The following is a 12,381-nucleotide window of genomic DNA, read 5'->3' on the forward strand; positions in this document are numbered from 1 at the left end:
TGCGTATTTTCGTCGGTATTGTAGGACAGGAAAATAGGTAATATATTGAGTCAAAATAACGTGCGCAAAGGTAAGTGCTCACTCAACACGATGAGGCCAGTGCGACAATGCCAACGATATTCGGCCGAGCAACTGATATATATCGTATCCCGACCAGCGAGGAAAATGTGAACAAGATCAGACAACGAACAAGGGCCTAAAGCAACAAAACACAGACAGCAGTTCAGCTTTAACCACCCCTCGTTACTCCCAGAAAAGACCGCACAACCGCTATATAACCTCCTCACCAACACACCACCAGGAAACACAAGGCATCAATTGGGAAACCGAACTGCAAGCCAACCGCCGTAACAGGTCCAAGCACACCAATCCTCAACTCCCAACGTACAGTCCGTACCATCCTGCATCACGAACTGGGCGGAGCGGGCATGGTGACAGGATTCGAAGATGCCTGCAGAGCAGCGAATCATCCCTACTAGATCGCGGTGACGGTGTGATGTAGGCGCCGGTGCCTGTGATTCCCGCCTTGGCTGGTGAACGGCAAATGGCGTCTCAACCAATGATAGTCCGCAATGGACCGCCGACGGTATTGAGTCTCTCGGGGGTTTCTTCTGTGTTTCAGGTTGAGTGACAGGCGGGTGCAGAACTTGGCTGCAAGGCTGAGTCGTGGGTGCTGGCGAATCATGGGTGCAGTCCTTTTCGTCTGCGTTTCTTCACGATCAAATTGGGCCTGGGGAAAGAGCACAGCCTAGTCTTGGCATCAACCAGGGCATGTTTATCTCAACTCAAACACTAGATACACCAGGGGGTGAACTCTAAAGTCAAGGATTGCATGCACTGCGTGAAGCTCCCTGAATAAGTTGCTCATGAAACCATGATTGATCATTTAATTCTAGACACTTATACATGACCAAAAACTATACAGAGAAGCGCCATGCACACGGCTATGTACAGGAAGAAGAACTAATAATTCTCTGGCAAGTCACCAAAACTAGGGACATCATCCCCACACTTAAAATCGGGCGCGTATGCCTTCTTAGGCATAAACCCGTTCTTCCAAGCGGTTTTATAACTCCACTGCGCGGCCGTCTCTGTATGCCACGTCCAGTAGAACCAGCCCTGCGCTGTTCCGAAGGCGGACATTTGGGCTTCGGCATACGTCTGCAGCCATTTCTTGTAGTCATCCGAATAGTCGGCGATGTCGGCATTGGCGTTGGTGCAATCGCACGAAGGGCCGTCGTCGGCCGTGGGACAATAGGCGGTCGAGTCTGTGGTGGAGAAGGTGCCTTCCCAGCGAGTACCGCGGCCGACATTGTTGAGATACTTCGTGCAGTCGGTGTCGGCTTGAGACCACTCACCACAGATGGTCGGTCCCCAGCTGTTCAGACGTTAGTTGCTGTGCGTTGGTTGGTTTAGGTTGGGGTGATCGAACACTTACCCTGCGTCTGTGGTGTTGATCTCCTGGATCATGTGGTACCAATCGTTGCAAATGAGGTTGATTCTGTCTGTATGTTTCAAGACGGTCTGGCCGGTGTTAAAGATCGTGTATTGATGGGTGTCCAGGAACATGTTATCGGGACGCGTTTTCAGCATCTTCTTCCATTTACTCAGATTCAGGAAACCATCGTGGACAACAACAAAGGCATCGATGCCATTGTTTTGCACCAATTTGGTGGCGTCGGTCGTCCAGTTAAGCACGTCTTCCACCGGCAGTGAGAGCATGAGGGGCTCATTCACCAGGCCATAGATGGTGACGATGTTTTTGTATCGATCCTGGGCAAAGAATTGAGAGATCTTGTCGTGAAACTCAAGAGACCGTTTCCGATTGACATCGCCGTCAGTTCCGTTTAACCAATTGATCGTCCCCTCACGGCCACTATGATTCCATCCGTTCTGACTCCCAGGGATCCCGTGTGGATCGAGATTAACCCGTAGTCCATACTTTCGACAGTATTCGATAGCCCGCAGTAAATATCTCCACGAAATCTTCGCCACGTAGGGGTCGCCGTCGTAGGTTTCAACCGCCCAGTAGGAGAACTGAATTCGAACGTGGTCCAGTCCCGCATCTTTGATGTCCGCAAAATCCTGTTCCGTGATGAATTTGGCATAATGTCGCTCGATCTTCTTGGGCGCTGAGTCTCCGAGTCGTTTAGTAAGAGTGTATTCGTCGATGATACCGTCTCTCGATGAATATTTGTCGAAAAATGACGGAACGATGAACGGTTCGATCGACAGCCAGCCACCGACGTTTACGCCACGGATCGGCTGCGAGCCATAAGGGAATCGTTTATTCAGAGGAGGAACGTGCTCGTTTGCCCTTGCCGAGTCGTCCCAGGAAGAATTTAGTCCCATGATAGGAAGGCCGCCCACGGTTTCATTTGTGAATGTCACGTTGAAGTCAGTCGTGTCGTACCAAGTCCAGGGATCGAGCACTGTGTCCCGGGCATATTCCTAAGTCACACGGTTAGCTCTAGTAGAATGGTCCACTAAAGACAAGGTTCAGACACACAGGAATACTGTCATGGCTCTTGCCATTTAGTTCGGTATTAGCAGGCTTATCATCATCGTCGTCTTCGTTGTCGCCCCCATCAGCCGAGTCGGACGAATCTTTGTTCTTTTTCGACATTACCACCGCAACGGGAATGACAATCGCACATATGATGATTAGCAGAGCAATGGCAATCCATATCCATTTCTTCCGTTTCTTCGAGGTCTGGCCATCACCGGAGCCACCCATACTATCACCCCAATCTCCCTCCTTCTGCCATGTACTTTCCGTTGGGGGGCCGCCGCCGCCGCCGCCACGATGTCGAACGTTCATGTCGGGATTTCGACCCTCTTCCAAGTATGCGCCGGACACGATTCGACCTTTCGACTGCCCTCTGGGCGTATCGTCCGGGAACGGTTCCAGCATCTGGGATTCCCCTTCCACCACGGGGCGCTTGCGTGGCCGTTTCCTCTCCGCTCGAGAGTCGCCCGTCGTGCGAGATCGATCCTCTCGTTCTTCGTCATCGTACTGTGAGCTTAGCTTGGCCAGTGCATCAGCACTCAACAGATGAGACGCACTACTAGTCGACTCAGTACTCTCGTGCTTCGATGCCGCGGCACGCCTCCTTTCCCTGCGACGCCTCCGCTCTGCATCGCTCTCTCCAGCGCGGTCCCGGTCTCCCCTACCCCTGTCTCGGTCGCGAGTCCTCCGCGGCGACGCAAGTGGCGATGCGTTCGATTGGGACCTCTCCCTGCGCCTGCTCTCTCCACGCGATCGTCTCAGAGGCACCCCAGGGTCCTCCGGGGCCATGTCATATTCGTTTACGTCGTCGGCATCTTGATCGTAATAGCTGCGGGGTTCGTAATCTCGTGAGTCGCCTCGTCTTGGGCGATATCCGTCCCGTCGGTACCGGCGCTCGCGAGGGTCGTAATCAAAGTCGTCGTCATAATCGTCTTCCCGATATCGTCGGCGCGTGTGGTCGGAGCCCGGCTCGCGGCCGCGAATGCGGTCTCGACTGCGGGAGTGGCTCGGCATACACTCTTATTTCGATCGGAATGTGTCAGGGATATGGTGCTTTATTGGGGGGTTGCGATGAGTGGAATGTTGGCCCCGCGTGTTTGGTTAGAAGCAAGTTTCGGGAAATTGGTCGCGTTCCAAGATGCCGTAAATCGGAAAGAACCAGGTTAATTTTCCTAGTGGCGCTCACGGCGTGAAAATCACATAGAAGAAGCGCATTGGAAGGAATTGCTGAAGAGACATATGGCGCGAAAAGAGTTGCAGGCTCCAGCTTTAAATGTTCCCCCGCTAGGGAGCAGTCCGGCCTGTTATACTCAAAACAGTAAACAAACCAATACCTAACTAATCCGAGCTTCCAAGGAACTCGCGTCGGTAGGCTAGGAATTCACCTGCAGGTGGACCACAACTCTGCAACACCGGTCGCTCTTGAATCAACCGTTTAATTAAAAGCCTGCTGTGAATCATGCACAATGGCTGCTAATCCCATTTCTTGTTCATTGCAGTTGGTTGGGTTCTATTTCGATCGCGAGGGATTCTGGATCCGACGATCCCCAAGCCAGTCCCTAGCGGTCGGTGGAGCAGGAGAAGGGAAGATGGGGACAGTTGCGCCGCAACAAAGGCGGTGAATGGAGGAAGTCTAAAGTCTGAGACAAGACAGACTGGTCGATGCCAACATCTTGGCCTCTCCTCTCTCCTTTCAGCTGCCAATGTCGTACTTCTGTTGCCTGTATATCTGGGCGAGAGGGAAGTTGTTACGAGATGAAAAAAGAAATCACTAAGAAGCGAGTGGTGACTTCCCGCACCCAACCCAAGTCATGTGTCATGGATAACCCTGCAGCTTCATTCCAAAGTCTGTCTATCTTTTCACACTAAGTATGTATGCTCGGGGGGAGTATGGACAGAATATTCGTTAGATACAGATAACAACATGGAATAGTTGAGTAGATGAAAAAGGAAAATAACAGGTGATAAGGAGAAAATGAAAAAAAGTCTATCCAGCCCTTCACGTATATCTTCATCCATGAAGTTTTGCATAAACCACTTCCAGGCAATGACTATCAAGAGGGTATGTAAACGCCACAGAACAGACGGAAGAAAAGCTAGGAAAAGGAGATAAGAAAAAGAAGTAAGTAAAATACATAACCATAATGAGCAATGAGATGCATGTAGAAGGGAGGGTTGCTGAATGGATAAATGATGATTATGAAAACATGTCATGTATGTCACTGCCGTCTGTACAACTCCGCAATCAACCTATCCCCAAACCCATAAGATGTAAAGGAGAGAAGGGGAGGGGAGGGGGGGGGGGGGGGGGAGAAAGAGAAGAAAGCGTGTGGAATGGTAATCTTTTCTTGGCCAAATTTCATGAAGACAGCCGATATTAGAAATTTCTTTTGTCGCAGGCTGTGACTGCTTAGGTAGAATAACGGAGAACGACACATCAAGAAGTGTCAAGGCTCTGCATTTTCGTTCTTATGGCGAAGAAAGGAACCCCGTGGTGTCGCAGAAGGCCATATTAGCCGCAAGCAAACTCGAAACGACCACGTAATATCATTGCTGGTTATTTCTTTCGAGTGTGTCGCGAATTTCGTCTGAACAATGCCACGGGGAAAGCATGATATCATCTATGAATCGTTCGTTTGCCTTGACCGGAAACTGCGACCTTTATAAGATACTCGGCGCTCTCAGGTGGTATAGGCCATGCAAAACGGACCAGCCGATAAGCCCCAACATAGGTATCAATAAATGCTCAACGAGCAAACAAGAAACTTTCGATGCGCCAGCCACTGCTCGGGTACGCCTCAGATAGTCCGTAATGGAGAAAGGCGCCGCAGTGCTGCTTTCCGACGACTCGGCTGCGCGGTGTCATTATGAGCCGATGATTTGTCGGGCACCTTCTTTGCCCAGAACACCCGGCTCTTGTGGTTTGGGACTCCTGTCTCGACCCTTTTTCCGACTCAAGAAGGCAAGCATGCCACTGTTGGAGGACTTTCCTTTCGGATTGTTCGTATCGTAGCCTTCCGCCGGAAGCGTGGTACTATGATCCGCCAGCTCGGTCCAGCTACCAGCTTCCTCTAGGACCATCTGCACTCCGCCACCTTTGCTGGTCTTGCGCGTTGCTCCACGAGGGCGGTTGGATTGCGGTAGGGGACGGTGGAAAGAAGGAGCAGGAGGTGGTGGGGGTTGCGCTGGCTGTAGAGACAGAGGAATATTGCTATTGGGCGCTGAGCTAGGTGCTGAAGTAGGCGCCGAAGTAGGCGCCGACGTTGGGTCTTGAGGTTCTGGGGTCCCTCCGTGGGGAGAGGGCGTATCTGGCTGGGTCAGGCGGCCTACCGAGCCCTCGCTGCGTTGAGGGGGAGGCGAGTTCCTCGAATCATGTTGAGAATATTGTCGTGAATGAGTAGAGCCAGCAGGGAGAACGTCTTCCGGGTTCCTTGAACAGATGTCAGTGAATGATAGGTAAAAGGTCACGGGTCTATCCTTACGTTGTAGATGCGATCGCATCGGCGGCATTTCTACGGTCGGGTCAGTAAGCTCGACTCTAATATTTGCCACACAAAAATAGCCAACGTACCCTTTAAAAGTCACTACTGTATAATCGAACGGCTCAAACATCGTCTCGATGAGACGATGAAGTTCATCCTCCCGAATCTCCTTGGCCGTCGCATCGTCTCGCAACTCAGCTCTCGGTTTCTGTCGGCGAGCTCTAGCTTCAAGCGGCGCCTCTTCCAACAGCAGCTCCTCCAGATCATATGTAGCGTCGAAATTGGTCTTGTCGCTAGAGGGTGTGAATACGGGAGGGATTTCTTTCCGCTCAAGAGCGACGAAATCAAGCTCGGCAAAGAAGGGATGCGAGGTAAACGATTCGAAACTGATTGCGCCGATGCGCTTACTCCGGTCCTTCTCCATAAAGGCAGCCATTGCACGCAGACATGGAACCGAGACGGCAGGGTTAGTGACGTAGTATTTTGGTGACGCTTTCTTGATGTTTTCGCTCAGCGTGTCCTGGCTGCGACCTTCAAACGGCCGCTATACATTGTGTTAGCTTCTGTTCCATCGAGGACCATGCTGCTGTCAGTTACAAACCTTGTTGTAGATGCACTCGTAGAAAGTAACACCGAGCGACCACCAATCGACTTCGCAATAGTATCCTCCTCCTTCGTAGACTTCGGGGGCGAGGTACGCCAACGTTCCCGATTTACTCGTGAGAGGCTTGCCGGGTCGGAAGTCCGAGGCAACGTTCTGCACACAATCAGCGGTCGGTCGATTCGAAGAAAAGGTAGGTGTCAGGGCGTACAAAATCGGCCAAATGGACATGTCCCTCCGAATCCAACAAGACGTTATCCGGCTTTACATCCCGATGAATGATACCTTGGGAGTGGATATATCGCAGAGCACAACCCAGCTCCGCCACCCAAAATCGCACGGCTTCCTCCGTGAAGCATTTTCTAGAGATGTGAAATCGCAAATCACCACCGTTCATTAAATCCACCACAATGTAACTTTTCAAAGGATCAGCATCGGGCGCTAGAGGGGGTAGGATGGAGATATGTGGAGAATTGCTGCAGGACGCACATATACTCTATATCTTGAAAACTGTATCTTAAGTTGCAAAGAAAGGCATGATTGAGGTGTTCGAGCATTCGTCGTTCACGAATTATATTTCGCACGCTTTCCGATCGAACCACTAAAGAAAAGAGAAAAAAGAACTTGTTAGTTTCACCCGCCTGGACCAGGCTCGAAAGAATCTTATGGGACGAAAGTCGAACCTTCTTCTTTCCGGATATATTTGAGGGCAAATGTTAGCCCGGTATCCTTCTTCTCGACGATGCGAACTTTGCCAAACGCTCCTTTTCCTACTACTCGTAGCAATCGGAACTGGTTCAGGTTCACTACACACTCAATTGTCAGCGCAATCCATTTTGGCGACCGAGCTGCCAACGCTTCTGGATTCCATCGCCGGCACCCGGTCGCAGTCCAACCGTCATTGCGGTACGTACCCTCATCGGAGGAGCACACCGGTTTCCCCTGCGTATTCCCCATTGAGAAGGATGTGCGACAGCGAAGAAATTAGAAACACGTTTCAAAACGTCACTTCCGACCACATGCCAGTGAAACTAGCACAAGAATCCCCCGAGACAAAAGCGACCAGGCCTGGTGTATTCGGGTATCTGCGCAGAACGGAGAATAGGAGCGTGCGGGAGGGAAGAAAAGAGAGAGGTAGTAGAAAGAGCGATTCCACGGGACGAAGGCGAGGTGGGATCAACAGGGGCGAGATCGAGTGGGTTTATAGGAGAGATGGAGAGTCCGGCACATCCAGTCCTAAACAGAGGGAGAGACAATCGGGTTAGCCTGCAAACAAAGGATCGAAAGGGTGTGAGGCTGCCGGCCAAATGGTGATAAGACGGGAACGTGGGCGGAGGGGTTCATTTTTCCGAATGACCAGGAAGACCGAGACCCTCCAGGGGGAGGAGGGGAGATGGCAAGGCGCAGGTAAAACATACCCCAATGCAATGCAATGGCTTAAGCGACAAATGAGTCTGTCTTGAACCTGAAAGTTCAAGATTTTTTGGGCGTCAAGACAACGGAAGGGTGGCAATTTGGAGGGAAAGAGAAAAGGGTAAGAAGAGAAGGCAGAAGAGGAGGAGAGAGAAAGACGGGGAGGGCGAAGAAGAGGCGTTTTGGGTTGGTTCCGAGGAGGTGAGGAAAGGAAAGGAAGGAAAGGAACCCCTAAACCGGAGGCTTTAGTTGGTCGGTTTCTGTCAGAAAAGGCGGGCCCTTTGCGACTAGCAAGTTCAAGCTCATGCGCAAGTCTTTTTCTTCTTTTCTTTTTTGTTTTATTTTTACTGCCAGATTTCCCGGAATTCGGATTCTGTCTGGCTTTTCTTTTTTATTTTATGTATTTGATTTGATTGATTTATTATTTTATCTTTTTGGACTAAGGGTTGGGATGGAGTTCGGTTCGCCGCTGCTTTGTTGACTTGGCCCTCTCGCCTTCTCGTCGTTCTTTGTCTAGTTCTTACATTCTTTTCAATCCCTCGTGCTGCAATAGCGAAGACGACGCGCAAGACAGGGTAACCAAGAGGAGAATGGAGAAGCCAAGCTGCAATGAGGAGAGAGGCACTCACGAAGCGACCGGGAATACGAGCATGAATCAATGAACCAGGTGATAGGAACTGGATCGTACTCAGGAGTCAGGACGGTCGACTCCGTACAGCCTTTAGCTTAACTTATGGGAATTGAAAAAGAGAAAAAAAGGGAGGACCGACTACGTCCGAAGTACTCCGTACAGGTTGATCGCCAGATACCGAGCATCCTTCAGGACGTGAAGGAAGAGTTCTATTTGGATCTCTCTCATCCTACGATCCAAAGACATGATTGATTAACCTGACACTGGGTTTACAATCCGGATCAGGTCGCTGATCGCGGCGGAGAAAAGGCACCATAATTGACGGGGATTAAGGACCAGGGTGTGAACGCTAAGAAACCAAAAGGGAAAGAAAAAAAGAAAAAACACGAATCGGGGGGTTATTCAGCCCGTCGGCCAGGAGAAATCAGAATTGTCGCTTGGGCCCACGAGGGAAACACGCCGGCGCAGGAGGTGGGAAAGGCGCAAGGAGGGATGGACAGCCGGTGGAGAGGCCGGTGGAGAGGCCGATGGGGGGAACAGACGAACTACTAACCATTTAGCCCGGGCGATGGAGAACCGGGAGACAGTATGACTATCTATAGAGTATAGAGAGCCATGCATCTCATGTACTACGTACCTAGTCACCCTACACCGTACGGGCGGAGGGGGCCAATTTATTCAGGAGAATGTGTCATCTACCTTCGTTGTCGGTAGAGTACATATACAGAAAGTGCACTACTGCATCGAATGTGTGTCCAGATGGCGCCATGCAGCAAGATTGGGCGTAGTAAGGGGCCCGAGAATCCTGCATCTTACATCATGCCCAGTCAGATGGTGGGCGGCCCCCGTCTGGAAGATGCATCGAACCGGGATTCTAGAAGATCCAGAAGACCGCCCGAAAAGTCAAATAAAAAAAAAGCAAAAAGGAAAATCCAGGCTGAAACAAACCAGGGCGTCCACACAAAGGGGGGAGGAGGAAAAGAAAATAGCGGTGACCAGGGGGTGAGGATAAGGACCAGGATGCTGCACCTGGTTGTGGTTTATTATTATTGTTCCGGTGGAAGATCGATGCTGCCTGGGATATCTTCATCCTGCCTAAAAGGGAAGCGAATTCAGGAGTCCCTTCAGAGTTCCGAGAAATCAAAGGGCAACACGAAGCAGGCAATTAGTTAGTTGGTCTGTGGGCGCAAAGCGGAAACGCCCATAGGATCATCGCTATTAAGACCATCTGGACTTGCGGGAGTCTCTCGCCTGCCAAGCATCCTGTCGGAGGAGCAGCCTTGTTCGTCCTGTGCTGTCCCCAGCGGTGCGCTGGCGCGTAGGACGGGAACCCGCTTGTCGGGGCCTCTAACCTGGGATTCAAATAGATAAATGGGATCAGCACCGTTGGCGTCGAAAAAAATTGGATGCGATAGGATACGGATCCACTCGTCGATGGATGGAAGTGGAGAGACCCGCCAATCCTAATGCGGCCGATCCTAGACCAGGACGCTAGGGATGGCAGACGTGGTGACAGGAACAGATACGGAGTAGTTATAGGGAGGAAGTTGACTGTTGACTGTTGACTGTTGACTGTTTCAGTGTTTAGATGCGGTCATCGACGGTCGTGCCATTAGTCAAGATGTAGAAACGTGGGTAACTTAAGTGATGGATGGAAATGTGGTGAACCATAATGGTGATCATAATAGCAATAAGAATAATGAATATGGAGTCCACCTCTCTGGATGAAGTTTCCGGATAGGAGAAAGCAGAAGTGGATCGGATCGGGGGACATACTGGATGCTGAAGAATCGTTGTTCAGTCCGGGAATCGAAAAGTGGGAGACGACGAGGGCAGGTCATCCATCATGTGACTGGCCCTGCATTGTTTGTCCGAATTGCTCGTTGAATGCCTAGAAATGGGATCGCTTGATGTCTCACCCGAGGTCATCTACTGCACACATGTACTTCGCTACCTATCTACACGAATACATTAGCAATTTAGCTACACGAACGCCTCCAGTTCCCTGTTCAAGAAAACTGGAGCCATAGCCAACAGGGAGACCATCTATATGGAACTTCATGGATCCTCCCACGTCTATCGCCCGTCCATCCCGACACATTCACTGAATCACTGGGCCAATGTTTCTCCGTCTGATTCTATTTGACTGCAGAGTACCGAGTGGGCAAAAGGCGCGCCAAGCGGCTACTGCAGCTTGTATACGCACTGCAACGTGAACCACCGCTTACCACTGCGATAGAACCTACAACGCAAGGGTCTCCAGGGGCCATAGTTAAAGGGGGACAAAAAGAAGTCGTCCGATCCGCCCGATCCTCGTCAACTTGGAAACCCATCTATCTGTCACCCAGTCACCACTACGGAGTACTCCGTACTATGAACCATGCTATGGTGCTACGACGGTACTGCTCAACGCTAGATAAACAAAGTGGAGCCCGGAAAGCAGATGACAACCCCAGAAGCGAAAACACGAAGCTGAAACATGAAACACAGAGCGAACAGACATCCCGCAATGTGCAACTAATGAGAATCAGCATGGGTGATCTGCAGGCTGTTGGTGGGAGCAGGGATGGCCGACTAGTTTACTCGCTAACCTCTACGGAGTAGGTACTTCTTTTCCTCCCTCCTATGAGGGAAACCTGCCATGTAATTCCGGGGAGCGAGGAAGTGGTCCTCAATAGATCGCGGCGGACACGAATCGAAAGTACGGCCTCTCACGGCGAAGCCGACCCCGTTTTCTTTGTCATGAAGGCCAAGATGCAACTGGTGGCTATTGACCAGCGACTCAATAGAACCAGGCAATCAATCGGATCCATGGATCTTCTCCCCCTCCAGCCAGTAAACCAAGAGGAAACCGACGGTCGCTCAAAAACGTGGCGGCCACGAGATTCAGCCACGACAAAGAAAACGCAAGGGTCGCAGCGGCCAATTTTGACTGGTCCGAAACGTGTCTCACGAGGCCATGAGGAGTTGACAGGTCAGTAAATGGGCGCTGGGTCAGTGGACAGGTCAGGGACTGGGGACCCCTGCTGGGGCAACAAACAAATTGGACTCTGGACTCTGGAGGCGAATAGAGTTGGCTAGTGGATGCAATAGCGCCAAAAGTGACAGGTAACAAACATGATTAGCGATCGGACCTGATTGTTCTACCAGCACAATACTATCAAGCTGAGGTGGAAAATTCTACCGGATCAGATCTGATTACTCAGATCAACGAGAGCAGAGCGGGCTCTTGTAAGTAAAAGGTACTGCAAAAAGCAGTCACGGTCAACTTTATTTGATGATTTGGAATTTCCTACCGGTAGAAACAGGACAAATAAGCCGGTAACAGGCAGATGGAGCAATACATTGTCTCAGCCAGGCCAAGTGATTCTCCCCTGAGCAAATATTGCATGCCTCCCGCGGCAAACCAGATAAGTGTTTTCAAATGTCGCGATATAGTCTTCAAGCTACAGTGTACGGGTCGGATCTATGCAAATCGGTGCGCTAGAAAGAAGACCCATTGCTGGAGAATGTACTGGGAGATAACCACGATTGCATGAGGAACGAGGGTTCCAGACCTCCTTACTGAAGGCGCCGGTTATAACCACCATCCAGTCGAGAAATGACAACTTTTACCATCCCAGAGTTCCGGATCTACGTAAAGACTACCGTATCGACCCATTGTAGTGGACTGCGCTCTACAATGCCGGCACTGTGTACGGAGTACTCCATAGGAGAGGTCACTTCATCATACCACAAGTAATAT

At 50.9% G+C, this 12,381-nt stretch overlaps 2 protein-coding genes across 2 annotated transcripts; both read right to left on the reverse strand.

Moving 5' to 3' along the window:
- Positions 1-963: 963 nt before the first annotated feature.
- exg2 (putative exo-beta-1,3-glucanase) lies at positions 964-3,523 on the reverse strand (the record flags this gene model as incomplete). The annotated part of the gene is made up of 3 exons (XM_053101434.1): positions 964-1,378; positions 1,439-2,451; positions 2,510-3,523. The coding sequence occupies 3 exons, from the start codon at positions 3,521-3,523 to the stop codon at positions 964-966; spliced, it is 2,442 nt and encodes an 813-aa protein (XP_052954975.1).
- Positions 3,524-5,374: 1,851 nt separating this feature from the next.
- KD926_008686 (protein kinase) lies at positions 5,375-7,549 on the reverse strand (the record flags this gene model as incomplete). The annotated part of the gene is made up of 6 exons (XM_053101435.1): positions 5,375-5,939; positions 5,992-6,021; positions 6,081-6,535; positions 6,593-6,748; positions 6,804-7,033; positions 7,276-7,549. 6 exons carry the CDS (start codon positions 7,547-7,549, stop codon positions 5,375-5,377), a joined length of 1,710 nt encoding a protein of 569 aa, XP_052954976.1.
- Positions 7,550-12,381: the final 4,832 nt, after the last annotated feature.

The sequence above is a fragment of the Aspergillus affinis genome (assembly GCF_023601865.1).
Source record: "Aspergillus affinis strain CMG 70 chromosome Unknown NODE_59_length_196328_cov_85_596298, whole genome shotgun sequence".
In the NCBI taxonomy this organism is placed as follows: domain Eukaryota; kingdom Fungi; phylum Ascomycota; class Eurotiomycetes; order Eurotiales; family Aspergillaceae; genus Aspergillus; species Aspergillus affinis.